Source organism: Phyllostomus discolor, chromosome 10 (assembly GCF_004126475.2).
Source record: "Phyllostomus discolor isolate MPI-MPIP mPhyDis1 chromosome 10, mPhyDis1.pri.v3, whole genome shotgun sequence".
In the NCBI taxonomy this organism is placed as follows: Eukaryota; Metazoa; Chordata; class Mammalia; order Chiroptera; family Phyllostomidae; genus Phyllostomus; species Phyllostomus discolor.
The window spans coordinates 1398292-1416081 of NC_040912.2; the positions used below are offsets into that span (position 1 = coordinate 1398292).

Sequence of the window (17790 nt, forward strand, 5' to 3'; positions counted from 1 at the left end):
GCCCGAGCCTCACCCAGGCCGCCGGGACGAGGAGACTCCCAGGAGAGTCGCGGGCGGGCGGGAGGGAGGCCCCGGCACAGCCGGGTTCCTGGAACCGGTGACTCAAACTGGGAGCCAGATTTCACTCTTGAAGAAACGGCTGCCTTTCCTCCTCCCTTTCCTGTCCTGTTCTGGGGAAGCCAGGGTGGGGGGTGGGAGGTGGGGGAGTGGGAGGGGCACAGCGCCCGAGGCCTGGCCTTGCTGTCCCCGCGAGGCCCTGGCTCACCCGCAGGGTCCCGCCGGCAGCCCCCAGCAGCCCCCACACCTCGTCCGCGGGGAGGGGTCTAGCTTTGGGTCGTGCACACACACACGTCGCAGACAGGTCCCGCATCCTATCACAGCATCGCGTGGCAGGAGGCCCCCCAGCTGGCTGTCTCTCCAGGACCCCAGCCTGGGTGTCCCAGCATGCAGGGGGCCCCTCTCCCCTCCTTAGCGTCTGACGCACGCCTTCACGCACGCTCGTGTGGGCAGGGCCCGGGGGTGCTTCTGGTAGAAGGTGAGACGGTCCCTGTGTTGGGAGCTCCCCGGGGCTGCCTGGCCAGCAGCAGGACTCAGGGCAGGGGAGGCTCAGCTCCAGTCAGACGACCACTGGCTCCTGCGTCCAGGCCGGGTGGACGCCTGGGTGGGCAGCCAGGGCGGCCCGGTTAGTGCCGCCCCCCCCCCCATGGGTCTGCGTCTGAGCGCCATGGTCGGCCAGCTCCGGGGTCCAGAGCGGCGCCTCTCCCTTGCCCCCTCAGCAGCAGAGGGGACGAGGACACCGCCAGGCAGGTGCAGGTTTGAGGGGCCCAGAGGGCTGCCAGGGAGTCACCCCTGACACTGGCACCTCGAAGCCGCTGGGGAGCTTGGGAAATGCGTGTTTTCTCGGGCCCCAGTTTCCCGAGGAAAAAAGTGCTCCTGGGAAGCGCGTTCTTACGGCATCCCAGCAGCCATGGCCGCGGTCCTGCGGAGCAGTTCTGCAAAACGACATGGCATGTGCTTGTGAGAGGGCCGTCACAGCTCCTCACACGTGACGGATGCCTGGCTCTTGAAAGTGAGCGGTGCATGTCGAGGCCGCGGACCTGGGCCCCCAGCCACGGGGCTGTCCCTGAGCATCTTCTCACACTAGTGGCCCGAGTGGCCCTCGGACGAGAGGGTCGCTGCCCGCCTGCCCCCTGGCACCGCCCGGGAGAGGACTCCTAGGGACAGCCCGATCGCATCCTAGACCCCCTGCAGGGAAACTGTCTCCCGTCTCCCAGGGACAGGCTCCTGGGGCCCCAGGGTGTGTGAGGGAGGCAGGGGGACCGGGGGCTCTCGGGACGCCGCGGAGTTCCCTCCGGCTCCCTCCGGCTTCCTCACTCCTCGTCCCGCCGGCCTCTCCCCGTCTCCCTCTCCCTCCAGACCCGCCTGTGTAGGGACAGACAGGTAATGGAGAAGAAATTGAAAAGGAAATACAGGGAGATGTAAATGAAAAGAAGTTATTATAACTGTTATAATGAACTGCCTTTCATTTAAATATAAGAATGTAACGCTGAAATGAACTTGTGATCCTGAAATGCATTTTTAATGAGTTTCCTTTTTATTTTGCTGCTTCAGTGGCATATTTTAAAGACCCTTTGAAAAAAGCCACATTAAAAAAACCCCGCCAAATGCCACAACACGCAAAATTGGATATTGGTTTATTCCAAAACTGCTGATCAGGAAGAGTGGCTCTTCATCACAAAGTGTTGCAGTCACTTTATTTAAATGAGTTTGAATTTGCATTGTGATGTGCCGCTCTGATTTAGGGGAAAAAATTAGATTTTCAGATCAAATTGACCCAGGCAGTGAAGCGTTAAGAAGCTGGCAGGTTGAGGCGTCTGAGAGCCTCATGTTCGATCAAGGCTGCCGCCGGTGGGAGTCGCCGGCCCCGTGGGAAAGCGCCGCGTGGCCCGCGCGCCCCCCGGGCCCCCGGCCGCCGGCCGCGCTCACGGACCCCCGTCTCCCCGCAGGAGAGCGGCCCTTCCAGTGCAGCCAGTGCGGGGCCTCCTTCACGCAGAAGGGCAACCTGCTGCGGCACATCAAGCTGCACTCGGGCGAGAAGCCCTTCAAGTGCCACCTCTGCAACTACGCCTGCCGCCGGCGGGACGCCCTCACCGGCCACCTGCGCACGCACTCCGGTAGGTCCTCGGGGCGCGCGCGGGCGGGCGGGGGCCGGTCCCCGGGGCAGCCCTGTGTCGGTGGCCACTGGCCGCCCCCGGGACGGTGGTGGGGGTGGCGGCAGGGTCCCGGACTGGCCGGTGAGCCAGAGAGGCGGGGGGCGGGCGGGCGGGAACCTCGCCCCCCAAGCCCCACCGTAGCCGGAGCTTTCGGAAGAGGCCTGAGCTGCGGGGCCAGGTAAGTGCTCTGCCGAAAGGACTCCCCCGCCGCGCTGTTGCCGGGCCTCGCGTGAGCGTGCAGGAAGCCCCCAGGTCCGTGTCTTCGGGCTGCGAGCGGAGCCGCAAGCGTGACTGGGTTATGCAGAGCATTTCAGGAGCCGTCACTGCAGAGGTGACGAGGGCCCCTGTCCTGAGCAGGTGCACGCTGTCGCCGAGGGGGCACGCTGCCCCCCCCCCACGAGTGGGCCCCGGTACCATTCCTTCCCCCCGGAACCAGGCCCGCCTCCTCGGGAGGCCAGTTGGCAGATTTGGCTAGACACACCCCAAATAATCCAGGTCCTCCCTCTGCCACCCGAGTGGGTCAGGTCGTCCGCCTCCTCGGGAGTCTTTCTTGCTCTTTTTCGTCATCCGGCGGCCCGGTGGCCTCACAGGCCAGAGCAGGGGGGCTGCAGCCATGCGGGGGCCCTGGGTGGGAGGTGGCAGCCCCGCCCCCATGGAGCTGTCCACCCAAACCAGCCCGTGTCGGGGACTCTGCTGGACCAGGGCGCTGGGGACAGGAAGGGCCTTCGGGCCAGCGCCCCTTCCCCCCCGAGCAGGGACGCTGTGTTCGGGGTGGGGGTCTCGCGCCATGTCCTTCCCACACGCGATGAGTGTAAGGAGGGTCAGAGGTCAGAGGTCACGTGCTGTGTCCGTTTCCCGGTCACCCACGTACGCAGCCCCTCGGGGACCTCGTTCCGCAGCAGAGGAGACGAAAGCAAAGTGGCAAAGCACCAGCGTCCCCCCAGGGCTGTGACGCAGTGTCCGAGGGGCGGCGGGGGCTCCGAGAGGGGACAGTCCACCTTCGGCGTCAGGAGAGACCCCCGCAGGAAAGGGCTCGGGTCCAGGCCGAAGGGCGGGGCTCTGAGGCTGCCCTCCAGAGACGTCCAGGCTGAGTGTGCGGTTCTGTGAGGGACCCAGGCAGGGGCGCTGGGCACATGGCGGCCAGTGGGGCTCGGCCATTCTCCCGGAGGAGCCAGGGCATGGGAGTGGCTGGGGGTGGAGCCCCGCGTCCAGTCCGGCCCTCGCTGCTCTGCCTTGACCCCCTTCCCGTGGTCCGCCCATGGAGGAGGCTCCCAAAACACTCCTTGCTGTGGGCCGTGGTGGTCAGGGTCAGGGTCGTCACAGCCGAGGAACGGGCCGTGCAGAGCTGAGGAGCCCTTCCTTCCTTCCTTCCTTCCTTCCTTCCTTCCTTCCTGTGGAGCGGGCAGGTCGGGGGGGGTGACCGTGAGGCCAAGGCCACCCCCCCCCATCGGGGACAGGGCTCATGCTGCAGCCTGGGGAGGCCGTTGCTGCAGGGGGCAGGGAGAACCGGGGCTCCCCCAGAGAGGGATGGCAACGAGGTGACAGTGGGCGTTTTTAAACGTCTCCACATGTCCATGATGAGGGGCGTGCGTGGCCCCCCACTCAGAGGTGAAGGTGCGTGAGGAGCCAGACGCAGGCTTTGGGCGTGACCATCGGCGGTCTGCGTGCCGTGCCCAGCAGGGCCTGGGGCAGAGAGACTGGGCGGACGGACGCCACTTCTGAGGTGTCGAGGGGACGTCAGCGCCTGTGACGGTGGCAGGGCTGGCCGAACGCACAGCTGCCCGCGCGGGCGGGTCCTCGGCTGAGTGCCAGCTGCACCATCCCCTGCATCCCTGGGGCACAGGGACTCGCCCCAGAAACCTGTCCCGCGAGCCAGCCTCAGCGCCCAGCACGAAGCCGCTCTCTCTGGTCCCCGCTGGGATGTCAGGACCGCCCACCTCCACGTGCCAGGTGGCTCCCTGCGGGACCGGCGCTGCCCCGCTCGGACCGGGGAAAGCTCTGTGGCATCAGCAGGCCCTGGACGGTGCGCTCCTATCAACGGGCCCGCCGCCAGGCAAGCCGGTCCTCCTGCCGGGGTAAAGCCGCCTCGGGCCCAGGGCTGCCGGCGGTTCTGATGCCTGGAGGGGCCACGGACGCAGCTCTTGGCAGAAACGACTCCAGAAGACCGCGGCACAGTGAGACGACGGCTGCAGCCTGTGTCTGTCCGCTCAGCCGTGGCCACACTCCGTTCCGCTGTGACGGGGTCGCTGCCCGGGCCCCGGAATCACAGTGCAGCTCACAGCTTTCCCGACAACGGGGGGTGGGGACCGAGGAGGCTGCTGAGCCGTCAGCGGTGATGTAACTGGAATCGTCCGGCGCTGATACCAAGAGAGAGGCAGGGTGGGCGGGGGGACGCGTGGCCGGCAGAGAAGGGACCCCTCCCGTCTATACCGCTCTCTCTGGGCGCAGCAAGCTGAGCCGGAGCCCTCCACCCAGAAGAACGTGGGGTGACGCACGCCCCAGGACGGGCTGCGCTGCTGCCGTCCCCGCGAACGCGTGTCTCGGCTCCCGGGGTTCACGCCGGCCACGTGTGTGCTCGGAGACACGGACGCCTGGACGCCGGCCGTGACCCAGGAAGCTGCTAAAGCCCCAGCTCACTCAGGGAAGGACGCCGAGAGGTCACCTGCGTCCTCTTCACTGCCTAAGGCAGCGCTCCGGGGAACACGCCGTGTAGGCCACACCGTGTGTGTCGGCGCCATTCCCCTGATGCTAGGGCTGCGGCACCTGCTACAGACAAAGGTCCTTTTATTCCTCATTACGGTACATGTTCCAGAACTTCGATTTTGAGGGTTTTTTTTTCCATCCCAGTCTTCTTAAACGATAGCTTCTATCCACCTAAGGAAGAGAGCTACCCAGTGCAAGCTTTGGTCAAGCCGTTTCACCCAAGATTCCTGTTTGGCTGGTGTCGACTCTTATATAATAATTTCAAGGATGTAAAAGCTAACATCCTGGGAAGGAAGACGATTCTGGTCTTAGGACGGAAATTTGTGCTCCTTACGTGACCAGCTGAAGACGTGTACCCACGTCGCCCCTGGCAATGGTGCGCGTGGGGGTCCAGAGACTGGCCGCCCCATGAAGCTCCTCCCTTTGCCGTGACACCCCTGGCGCTCAGGAGGAACCAAGGTCGCCGTCCGGAGCTGGGCTGCTCCGCACCGCAGCTGCCAGCCACGCCTGGCGTTCGGATCAGAATGGAATCCGAGAAACAGACAAGTGACCACTCGGCGAATGCTCCGCACGCAGCCCCAGGCGGCTGGTGGCTGCTGTGCCCAGGACTGGCCACAGCCGGCGTGCTGCTGGGGTCCGTACGTAGGTCCTCAGGGAGTCCCGCTGGACGGGGCCCTTCTAGGAACAGAACGCATCTGGGAAAACAAAGGCTCCTCTCATGGAAGATATTTGTCTTGCCGGTGTCCTGGAGACCCAGATCACCCAGCGTGCACCCTGGGAGGGAGCTGGCTTTGGTGGCGTGAGGCTCTGGCCCCGGGGGAGACGCGGGCAGGGGTCCGATGGCGCAGGCGAATCTGACTGTTATCCAGCCGCCAGCACACGCCCCTCCTCCCGCCTCGGCCCGGGGGGCCCCTGGGCACCGTGGCGCCTCAGAGGTGCGTGCCCTCCTGTCACGGGACAGGTGTCAGCAGCGCCTGAGGCCAGCCGGAGAGGCCCGGGGGTCGGCAGGGGAGACCGATTGGGCCGGAGCCTGGCCTGCAGCAGGTCTCAGGGCAGTTCAGGACCCCGCGGCTTCCCCGGCGCCCCCGGTGTTCCTCGGCCATGCACGTGTCGACCGAGCGCACGGTGCTCTGAGCTCTCCGGGGCAGAGTGTCTTTCGGCTTCTCGGTCATGTCTGTGTTGCCACCCCCCACCCGTAAGGCCGGCGTCTAACTGGGGACTTGACCTCCATTCTGTTTTCTGCAGTTGGTAAGCCTCACAAATGTGGATATTGTGGCCGAAGCTATAAGCAGCGAAGCTCTTTAGAGGAACATAAAGAGCGTTGCCACAACTACTTGCAAACCATGGGCCTCCCAGGCACGCTGTACCCAGGTAAGCGCCACGGCCGCTCGCGGGGGCCAGACCCCGCCCCGGGCTTGCCCGCCCGCCCGCCTGCCGGGACCCAGCGACCCCCACGCACACGCATGCACGCCCACTCGCAGCACAGGCCCATCTCACCGGAGGGAGCTGGGCCTTAGACCCCTCCCTCTTCTAAGGTGCTAGGGACCCTTGACATTGGTTTTGTTTGTTTGTTTTGGGTTTTGGTAATTTTCTTTTTGAGCCTGGAGTACTGATTGCTTCTTTGTGCCCAGTAACCAAGACAAGATGTGAACTCTTGTTTGAAAACACCATTTTCACGAAGTTTTTCTGATAAGAGCTTCCGGGCTGTTTTCGGTGCTGGCCGGCGGCACCAGCTGGGAGCAGGGAGCAAGCCCTGGCAGTCGACAGCAGGGCCGCTGTCTCCGGACTCGGGGACTGGCCCCCCGTCCTCGCCAGCTCGAGGTTTCGCACTGGGCTGCAACTGGAGAGCGTACCTGGCCCCCGTCTTGAACGGTTTGAGGGAAGAGATGGGGGGACTCCAGCCCAGGGGCTGCGCCGACTCCGGGGGATGGTGGTGCTAGCACGGGCACCTCCCTGTCTCGTTGAGGCAGAAGACATTTCTGAGCAGGTCACCTGCGGTGCCTTTCCCTGAACACGGCCGAGTTAGCGCGGCTGTTGGGACACCGGTCCCAGGTCGAGGGGGGAGGCCGCCACGTTAATGGCTGGGAACGGAGGAAGCCTCAGGCAGCTCTCCGACACCGGTGGCTGTCGCGTCAAGGAAATCCACTAGGGACAGATATTTTTTAAACTTAAATTTTCTTTGATTATTGTGTCTTTTTGTCGTGGTCAAACCAATGTAAGACTCGGGTGTGTGACCATTTCTCTGCGTGCAGCTCAGCGGCCGTCACGGGCTCGGGGACACGCAGGCCATCGGAGGCGGAGGAGAGCGGGGGGACAGGGGAGGAGGGGTCAGATGAGGGGGAGAGTCACACGTCCTGGCCCGGAGCGGCCACATGGGACGGGACTCTCCAGGTCCTGGCACTGTCCCCGGCCCACCGACCCTCACCCGGGCTGGCGGCGGCTGTGCCTGGGCCCCACTCTCCCCCGCTGTAGAATGGGGAGAGTCCGTGAGGTGACCATGTAGCTTCCTTCAGGGTCCGGGGCGGACCCCCAGCATGGAGAGGCATTGTGGGTCCGTGGAGGAAGGAGACCAGATGTTAAAAGCAGTAACGACCATGCAACAGTCACTGGTTTCTGGGCAGACCCCGAGACCAAGGGGTCTCCCATCTCTCGGTGGGAGACCGAGGGAGGAGAAGACGGTGTGTGCTCCTTTTGCAATAAAATGCGAACACTCAGATGTTATACTTTCTGTAAACGATCGGTGAGCGGGTCTCAGGCATGAGCACTGCCGATTCGCCTCTAAACAGCCGCTGTCCGCCCCCCACACACTCACCAGGACCTGGGAGCCGCGGCGCCAACCCCGTTCAGTGGGACAGCAAGGGACCGTTTCCCTGTGACGGTCTGGTCCACACTCGGGGCTGGTGGACAGAGCAGACAGACAGGCACAGGGGCCCACGGGTCTCCCCGCCGTCCCCGTGACGGAAGGAAGGTGGCAGCTTCCCACTCGGGCCTTTTCCTCCCGTGTGGCCCTGAGCCCCCCTCTTCTGTGGGGTGGCGCCCCCCCCCCCGCCGGAAAAGTGGGGGAGGAGGAAGGGGTGTGAGCGAGGGGTGTGCGCCGCACGCTCACCCGGGCACTCGAGGCCTGACACTCAGCTCTCGCCTCTCGGTGAGTCCCGGAGCTCCCGTGTCCGCAGCGAACACGCTCACGGCCCCCCGGGCCCCGAGTCACACGCTCATGGCCCCCCGGGCCCCGAGTCACACGCTCACGCCCCCCCGGGCCCCGAGTCACACGCTCACGGCCCCCCGGGCCCCGAGTCGGCACAGCCCTGACCTGACGTGCTCCTTCTGACCTCCCCCATCCACGCACATTGTCTGGGTCCCCCGGTGGGGGTTGCCCCCCGGGTGGTGTAGGCTGTGGGGGCTCGGAAGCCACGGAGGCCCCTGAGTGCCAGTCCGCCCGGAGGACGTCTGGGGTCCGAGGGCAGGTGGGGGGCCGCGGTGGGGGCTCCCGGCCGCGTGGCTTTGCCGCGCCCCCTCCTGGTGCTCCCGTGCCCCAGACAGCAGCCCCCACCCCAGCGCTCAGGGGGACCCCCACCCCCCTAGCTGGGGGCCATCCTCTGGACTAGGTACAAACAGAACCTAGCTGACAGGGTGCAGGAGAGATTAGCTTTCCTAACTACAGTGTCCTTAGGTAAAAAGCATTTGGGCCGTCGATACTAGTTTCCTAATGTCCCTACAAAACACACCAGCCTCACGTGAGCCTTAGGGGAGCAGGTGGAGTCACGAGTCCTTAGCAGGAAGTCCAGCGAAGGGCCGAGTGGCCAGGGGTGGGGGGGGGTGGGGTGAGTCAACTGTCCTCCCTGGGCACTCTGAGGGTCCGGCCCGCCCGCAGGGGCCCGCAGCCTGGCAGCGAGGGAACCCCGCTGGGGAAGGGCGGGGTGGGGGGCACAGCGCCCTGCTCTCAGGGAAGGGCAGACGCCGAGGGAAGCCTGCCCGCTCCACAGGTCCAAGTCCGGCCGGCAACCCTGAACTTCACAGGTCCCGTGTGCACCTCTCATAGAAACCAGGGTGTCGTGTCTGTGCATTTAGTAAGAAGCTCACTTCTAATGCTCAAAAATGACACACCTGTGATACCGACCAATTCGAAATACATTTTTTCAAAATGGCATTCGTAAGGATGCCCTGAAGGCAGAAAACAATCAGACACGACCTTAGCAGGTGATGCGCAGGACACGACAAGGGGGAAAGCTAGCGCGGCAGATGAGGAGGAAAGGTACCGTGGTGGGTGGGTGGGGTCAGAGGGCCGGACGCTGCACGCACGTGTCCCTGAGCCCAGGTGTGGCGGCACATCAGGTGGCTTTGGACGCCTTAGTGGGACCTGGAAACCACCATCATGAAGTGTACCTGAAAACCCCGGGGGGGGGGGTGGCAGCTGTTGGAAGGAAGAGCGCTGTCTGGTGCTGCGTCCAAGTGCAGCTGCGGCCGGGCCGCCCGCCGGGGGGGCAGGGGGGGCAGGGGGGGGGCTGCGGCGGAGGTGCACACAGCCGCGAGGCCCCAGAGAGAGATACGCCCGCGGTGGGGAGTGTGAGGACTGTCCAGGCGCTGCGCTGGCAGGATCCGAGACCTATTCGGAGGGCGGTCAGTGTATGAAATGTGTTCAGCTCCGTGCGCCTGGGGATACGTCTCAGGGAGATGGGAGAGTTCCGTCTCCGAAACTCCAGCTGTAAAACTAGCTGAGGCCGTGCAGGACCCAAAGCCGTGTCCTCCGCGGTTACGGGACGAGAGAGACAGCCCGAGAAAACCGAAGGTGGCCCAGGACGCCGCCCTCCGTCCCCCCTTCCCCGGGGTCCGAGGGCACCGTCGGTCGTGCCAAGGGTGCATTTGGTCCGGGGCCAGAGCCCGGGGCTCTCTCCCCGTGAGGCCGGCATCGGCTGGGGCGTCTCGAGTGTTTCTTCTGCCTCTGGGTTCACCGCGCCCAGGGTGGGAGTCGACCCCCGGATCAGCTCCGGCGCTGACAGTGCTTGCTGCTCCGGGGGGGGGGACTGGGTTAGCGGATTTGGGCGCCTGTGAACAGTTAAGACCCCTCATCAGACACGATTAGTCCCAGCCCGCTCCCCGGTGACAGTCACGAGGCTCGGCCTGTGGGTCGGGGGGCGGAGGCGCAGCCCCGCGCGTCTTCAGCAGGTGGGTCTCCTCCGCGCCCCGTCCCTGGGAAGATTAGAAGTAATCTCCGCCGCGAGCCCGGCCTTTGTCGGCGTGTCAGAGCCGTCAGCTTAACGCCGGCCGGGCGGGCGGGCGGGCGGGGGACGCCGCCGGGTGCTCTCCCCGCCCGCCGCCCTGACCGGCCTCTCCGACTGTCTTTGCCTGCAGTCCTGAAGGAGGAGGCCAACCACGGCGACATGGCGGAAGACCTGTGCAAGACGGCGGCTGAGCGGTCCCTCGTGCTGGACAGGCTTGCGAGTAACGTCGCCAAACGTAAGAGCTCTATGCCTCAGAAATTTGTTGGTAAGAGTTCACCGTTTGCTGTCTCTTAAACACTCCCAGGTGCGGGGCGGGGGGGGGAGGGGAGGGGGCAGGGGGGCGGGTCTAGGCTCAGGTGGTGGTTACACGAGGGTAGGAGAAAGAAAGAGCACCCCAGTTTTTTTTTTTAGAAAAAGCAAAATTGGGCAAGTGTACCATTTCTCACATACCCTGAAATTCTTCCCAAAGGCCTCGGAAACGCGGCAAACTTCCTGCCAGTAGCCTGTCCCAGACGTGGTGTTGCGGTGGCCGCACACTAGGGGTCTGCCCCGGACCCCCCGTGGGCACGGGGAGGGGCAAGTCAGTGCACCCAGTGTCACGTGTGGGAGCCCGGCTCGGCCAGGGGCCCCCCACACAGCCCAGGTGCCCCTGCCTGAGCTGGACACGGCTGTTTTCCACTTGAACCTCACATGGCCTCCCACGTGGGCGGCCTTGAAGGGTTAACGGGCAGAACCGCCCAGCACCCGGCCCGGGAGCGGTGCCCAGGGAGAAGGGACACCGCCAGGTCGGTGACTGTCACAGGTGACTCTCTACCTGGGGCAGGTGCTCGAAGAGGCAAACAGTGGAGGCAGACAGCTCGTCTCCGGGAACTTGCTGCCCAGCGTAGGCGACAGACAGGGGCACCCAGGGCCATCACGCAGGCCGGACCCTGAAGGGCAGCAGGGCGGGGGGAGGCAGGCAGGAAAGTGCGGGTGGCCCTGGCGGGGGGCCCACCTAGGTGTCCGTCACGGCCACACACTAACACCTTGGTGACACGGGGGACCTCTCCCAGTCTTGGTTTTACTCCTGAGTTCTCTCACCGGGTTTGATGACAAAGTGGCAGCTGTCAGTATTAAGGTCAACTGTCATCCCTGGGATGAGGTAGACAGAGGGCCACAGGGGAGGGTCCCCTCGAGGGAAGGGGGCCACGGGGGAGGGCCGTGTCCGGGAAGGAGGGTCGGCAGAAGCTGCTGAGGCTGACGGTGAGCTGGTTGGAGCGGCAGGGCTGGGCCCAGGGCGGGCAGTGGGAGAAGGGAAGTGGACCCTCAGACAGACCGAAATGCAGGGAAGGGCTGGGGCTGGCGGGGGGCAAGCGGGGGGCAAGTGGGGTCTGGGTAAACGGTGTCCCTCGGGGGAGCGATGACAATGAAGGCCCGGTGCACGCCGGCCGGGGGGCTGCAGCCTGGAGTGCAGAGGGGAGCACAGACTCCGTTCACGCACCAGGTGGGCAGAGCGTGGCGTGTTCCCACGGGACCTCAGTCTGTCCTGGCCGGCGGGGGCTGCACGGTTGGAAAGGGGGAGGGAGGGGCGGGGCGGGGCGGCCCCGGAGGGGAGGGGTGGGCAGGGAGGCTGCAGGGGGGGGGGGGGCGGCGGGCCGGCGCGGACCCAGGTGGTGGAAAGCGTGTCACTGCTGTGCCAGGTGCAGCCGTGACCCAGGCGGGCTCTGGAGGAAACCGAGTTCCATTTCCAGCCCGCCAGTCTCCGAGGACTTCCGGGGGCAGAGGCCACGTGAGAGCCGGGTCACGGGTGCTGGGGGAGAGGAGGGTCTGACGGGGCCACGGTTCCTGGGGCAGGGGCCCCAGAGGGTGCCGCCACACCCCCTGAGGACGGGCAGGGCACAAGCGGGAAGGGGGCACAGGGCGGAGGCCTGGCCCCAGATTCTGGCCTCCCCGCTGCACTGGAACTAGGCCTCCTTTGATCAGGCTCTAGAGAGAGGTTTGCCACAGGCTGCGGGGGGTGGGGCGGGGAAGGAAGTCAGAGACACTCTGGCAAACCGCCGGCTGGAGCCGCCGTGGGGGAGGTGCCCACGCGCGTGAGCTCTTTCGGGCCGCTGCGGGGGAGACCTGGAGCTTCCTGGGCAGAGCGGGGGTCGAGGCGCAGCAGAGCAGAGGGGGCTGCCGCACGGGGCTTCCCGTCTCCCTGGGCCGAGGGGGCGCGGGGCGCACTCCCAGGTGGTAGGAACGGTGGCTGCTGGCGACCCGGGACAGGCAGTGGGTGACCGTGGGGAGCCGGGGCCCTCACGGGACGCTGCCCAGGGCTTTGCTGGCAAACACGGGCGGCCGGCGTGAGCTTCCGGAGACTTCTCCCCAGATGAGACCGTGAGACTCCGCGGCGGACGCCCCGATGGGCCGCCCCGATGAGCCACCCCTTAGGCGCTGCCTTGAGAGTCGGAAGCTTCCGTGTTCGAAGGGAAAGCCTCGCTCCTCCGTCAGTCGGAGCCACGCAGGTGGCCAGCTCTGACGCGGCTGTGCGCCCTGCCTGGTGTCCCCCCCACCGGCGGCTGGCGACTGGTGACCTTCGTCTTACACAAGGGCTGTCCCGGCCCCCGAAGGCTAGGTCGCTGTGCCGGGCGTTCAGTGAGCCACTGCCGACCTGTCGTAGCGTCTCCCCCACCACTGAGGAGGAGACGCATCTCTAAGTTCCCCCTTAACTTCTGGGTGCCATGTGCATCCTCTGTGCGAACTCAGAAAGAGCGGGTAGGAAGGAGCTAGCCCCGGGGTGGGGGGAGGGGCAGTCAGAGCTCCCCGGCTTGACCTTGAGCACGCCCCCCGGCTGACCTTGAGCATGTCCCCGGGCTCAGTGTGCCCGTCTGTGAAGCGGGCCTGAAGCCCCTGCCCCCCTCCCCACTGCTGCTCTGAGGACCCCAAGGTGCGGCCGCCAGGGCTGGCAGCACCCTAACACTAGCAGGCGCCTGAGATGCAGGAGCTGACAGTTTTCGTGCTGAGTGTTGCTCAGAACGGCATATATTGTTGCTTCGTGGATATGCGATTTACATTTTTAAACTAAACCCTGGCATGAGTGTAAGTTTTTACTTTGCTGGTCACCCTGCCCACTGCTCTGTGGCATCGAAGACCTTGTCCCCTGAGACAGCCAGGCACTGGGTGGCGGGGTGGATGGGCCACGCCACGAAGGGGCAACGTGGCATGGCTGCGTGGCAGTGCCGGCCGCTCCTCTCAGTCTGTTTGGTGGCGCTGGTGAGAGAACTTTTAAAATACTGACAAGGAAACAGAAGGAGAAAAGAACAGCCATCGATACCCCTGCTACCTGTCATAACTGTCTCAGCAAACTTCTCCCAAGAAGTTTGCACTTTTTTAAATTAAAAAATTCCCCATTGCATTATTAAAATGACACGTGGCTAATATAAAGAATTGTAACTCAGAGATGAATACTTTAAAATCCCCACAAAACCCAACATCCAGAAATGACCACCACTAAGAGTAGCTGAGATTGATTCTAAATATCCTTTTATTTTGATAAATAAAATAAAGTAAATCTGTGAGCAGGGAGGACGATGAGTCCGTGAACTGATCAAATACACACGTGAAGGTTCCGTCAGCTGGCAGATGCTATTTCAAATGAAAGCGTCCCTCTTGCCCGTGTCCTAACTTTAGGGGGTGAGGGAGAGCCACGCCAGCTCGTCCTCAAATGGATACCCTCCCCCCCCCACACACGGAAGCTATTCTTAAAGCGTTTCTCTAAGATTAAGAAGATACATTTGGAAAACTATTAAAGCCTTCACAGCATGTTTTCTTTGCTTACATCGGTGCAGTCCGTCCCTGCCTGCTTCCCTGTGTGCAGCTACATTGTTGCTTCTAGCAGCTACATTGATGCTTTTACCAGCTACATTGTTACTTCACCAGCCACATTGTTACTTTTACCAGCTACATTGTTGCTTTTACCAGCTACATTGTTACTTTACCAGCCACATTGTTACTTTTACCAGCTACATTGTTGCTTTTACCAGCTACATTGTTACTTTACCAGCTATATTGATACTTTTACCAGCTATATTGTTACTTTACCAGCTACATTGTCACTTTACCAGCTGCATTGTTACTTTTACCAGCTACATTGATACTTTTACCAGCTATATTGTTACTTTACCAGCGACATTGTTACTTTTACCAGCTACATTGTTACTTTTACCAGCTACATTGTTACTTTACCAGCTACATTGTTGCTTTTACCAGCTACATTGTTGCTTTTACCTCCCACTTGGTTCTCCCACCCTCCACCCTGTGATCCGAGTTCCCTTGGGTGAGCGGCCTGTTAACTCTGCATTTAGGGGAAAGGCTCAGCCCCAGTCCTTTTCCTGCTGGTTCGTTGTTCAGTGTTTTTGTGGTCGTTTTTTAGTAACGGTGGCCATTCCCTGTCACCTGGGCTTTGGGTGTCACCGTTCTATTTCAGTAATGCCTTCACTGGTTGGACTGCACAGTCACACAGCCTTTTTTGAGAAGGTTCCAAGGGTGTTCTATGTCAACTCTCGTTTTGGGTCTGAGGGTGGCCGCCGGCTGCCTTTCTGTCAACACCTGGGGGGCCTATTGGCTGAGGGTGTGGTGTCGGGTCGCCCCATGTGTCCCCCTGAGAACTTCGTAGATCTTCCCATGATTCACGAGGATGGTGACGTTTTCACACTCCCCCAAATGCCCGAAGAGTCCTCTTTTTAACCTTAGAGTCAGGCGCCCTCGCTTGGATGGGACTTGGTGTTTTACATTCTAAGTAGAAATGCCCTGCCATTTAAAAATGGGAATTCCCTTTCTTTTCTTTACTTCTGGGAAATTCTCTCTTACAGAAATGCGTTTTTGGTCCCATCTGTGGTGTTCCGGCCTCGGGGGTGCCAGCGGCCCCACGCTGGACGGTCATCTGTCTCCCGTATCTGTTCACATCTCTGTCGGGTTTCTTTTCCACACACAGCCCCCGTGACCGTGGCGTGTCTCTCCCCTGCACCGGTGGTCCCAGGCCCAGGCGGCCCTGCCCTCCCGCTGGGTGGTCTCGCCCGCGCCCGGGCCCTGGGGGAAGGCCGCAGGCACCGGCCGGGTCCTGAGACCCCGTCTCCTCTTCCTCCTCTCTCGGCTGTTTCCACGCGCCCCCTCTCAGTATTTTTCTTTTCTTTTTCTACCGGGCCCGTGTCACAAAGCCATCGTGAGCCATTTCCTGTCTTCTTTGAATCGGGCCCTTCTCCTAGGGCGGCCCGGTGGTTTGTCACTTCCTTTCTCCCGCTGCACTGTGAGAAAACATTTTCACCGTGACCAACGCGTTGCTTTTCATCTCCGTGTTCACCGCGGTCCGACATAGACCGATTGATGTCTCAACATCCTTCCCACTGTATCTGAGACTTTTGCTTTCCCGTGAGAGCTGCCGACCTTTCTAAACCCCGAGGGAAGGCCAAGGGCGGGCAGGGTGGGGGGGAGGGGAGGCGGGTGACGTCTCTGTGGAGAGGCCGTCTCTCGGCTCTGTCGCCCTCGTGCTGAGACGGGGCTCGGTGTCCCCAGCTCGCTCCTGTGGCACCACCAGGTGGCGGAGTGCTGTCCGCCCCCACGGGGACCCCCGGGCACCGTGGGCCGAGTCCCTGCATGGAGGACGTCGCTCCCGTCGTGGGGGCCAACCTCAAGCTCTCTGGTCCGGGGTCACCTGGCTCTCACGAGCAGAGGTGTCCGCGGTGTTTCTGGTCAGATGTGGAAAGCCGCCACCTCTCTCGCGAAGGCCCTAGGGACACTCAGGCATCAGGGGAACTTGGAGGACTGGGCTGACTCGGACGGCAGGGTCTGGGAAGGGAGTCGGCAGCCTCCGGGCTCTGCCACGCGCTTGGTGCTGGGGTTTTCTTTCCTGGGCCGTTGACTTGTTAAAACTCGAGTTTCATGGGAGCATGCATCTTTCCTTACCTGACGCCCAAGTTTGTTTGGGGGGGGGGTCCTTTTCTGACTTAGAGGAGCGTGGGGGCGGGAAAGAGCTGTGGACCACATCAGGGCATGCCTCTGCCCTGCACCCACGTGTCATCCCCACCGCCTAAGGTCCAAAACCACAGCTTTCGTTGGTTGCTGGGAACCCACCACGCGAGACTTCAGGGAGGGGCGGGGGGGGTGAGCGGGAGAAGTGCGGCTTCCAGCAGGGCCGGGGCTCTCTCACGCTCCCTAGAACCTTCTGCAGACTCCCTCGGCCTCCTCTCCCAGCCAGGAGGTGCGGGAGGGACAGGCCGGGGCCCAGCCAGAGCCCCCGAATGCTGCTCTGGGGTTGGGGTGACAGGCTGGCAGCACCTTGGCACGAGAACCGGTTTCCGTCCGGCTGTCCAGCCGCTCCTCCGACCCCGACGGAGAGCGCAGCCCTCCCGGGGGCCGGCTGCCCACCGGGCACCGAGGGTCCCTGAGGGTCGGGGGCTACAGAGGGTGGGGCGGGCCACCGGCAGGTGCTCTGCCGGTCACCTGCAGACCCCAGGGAACATTAGAGCAGGGTCTGTGCCCCTCGGGGCAGCCAGGCCATCTCGGGTGGCGGATGTCCACCAGGAGGCGAGAAAGGAGACGGAAGGCCACCTGGCAGAGTGAGGGGACATGCCCTGGCTGTTACCAGGGGTCACGGGCTTCTTAAAGCGGTCATCAATGAGCCCGCACACCGTGGAGGACCTGTCCTCCCGAGGCCATGGCTGAGCAGGAGACCTCGGTGTCAGGGCCACCGTGGGGGTCGGGGGGTGGGGAGGGCACCCTCCTCTGCCCCCACCAGCTACAACCCGGGCTCTGGGGACAGCCTGCGGGTGCCCCCCTTTCCTCCATCCCTCCCGGCCCGGCCCCTTCCCTCAGACCCTGCGGGGGCTTCTTCCCGTCTCCTCTGGACAAAGCCCCTGCCGGGCGCAGCCCTGCTGTCGACCCCACCCTGCCCCCCTCGCCCGCCCTGTGCCCTGGCTCTGGCCACAGCACCCTCACCACCCCCGCCAAGCCCCAGGCTCCCTGGGGCCCGTGCCCTCCTGCCGCAGCCACCGCAGGACGAGGAAGCCCCTCCCCCGGCCGACTGTCCTCCGTCCGCAGCCAGTGGGTGACACGGTCCCCGCGAGGGTGCTCTGTCCTCCCGACTCCGGACGGGGGTGGGAGGAGCTTCGGGGCTTCAGGGTCCGTCCGCCGTTCGCTCACCTGCTCCCCCTCGGCCCCGCTGCCCGGCGGCCGCTGCAGAGGCTCCCGGAGTGCGTGCTGGAGGAGGAGGGGGACCGAGTGAGGGGCGAAGCGAAAGTGTGTCCCCCACTCCACCCCGGGTCGGCCCCGCCCCCGGAGCACCCGCCGGCCGCCGCCCCGAAAGGGAGCAACCCCGCAGCCCTCCCAGCAGCGGCCGCCCGAACCGAGGGCTTGCACGCTGAGCTCCGGCCAGTGGGGAGGGCATGGCTTCGAAGCAGTGCGTTTTAGGTCTTCGCAAAAACGTGCACCCAAGGGCTCGACAGGAAGCCAGAGCTAGACTCAGAGTTCAGTCTTCGTGGGGAGGCGAGCTCTCCCGCAGACCCAGGTCAGGCCGCGCCTGGCCAGCGCTGGGCGGTGGCACCGGGGGCCTGGCTCTTGCTCAGTCTGGTTTGGAAAGGACACGCCCTCTTCCCTGTGGCTCCACCCCCTGCCCCTGTGGGCGGGGCCTCATTCCTGCT

The 17790-nt window shown here is 63.8% G+C and overlaps 1 protein-coding gene across 12 annotated transcripts in view; it reads left to right on the top strand.

The window, feature by feature from the left end:
- IKZF1 (IKAROS family zinc finger 1) overlaps positions 1 to 17790 on the top strand; it is a 78591-nt gene that overhangs the window by 59352 nt on the left and 1449 nt on the right. For 5 of the 12 annotated variants that reach the window (XM_036010374.1, XM_028525601.2, XM_028525604.2 and 2 more), the window contains 3 exons: positions 2007 to 2174; positions 6162 to 6287; positions 10266 to 10400. In XM_036010374.1, the coding sequence (XP_035866267.1) occupies positions 2007 to 2174; positions 6162 to 6287; positions 10266 to 10400 (429 nt within the window). The remainder of the gene's footprint in view (positions 1 to 2006; positions 2175 to 6161; positions 6288 to 10265; positions 10401 to 17790) is intronic. The other 7 variants (XM_036010376.1, XM_028525607.2, XM_028525602.2 and 4 more) reach the window with 4 other exon arrangements.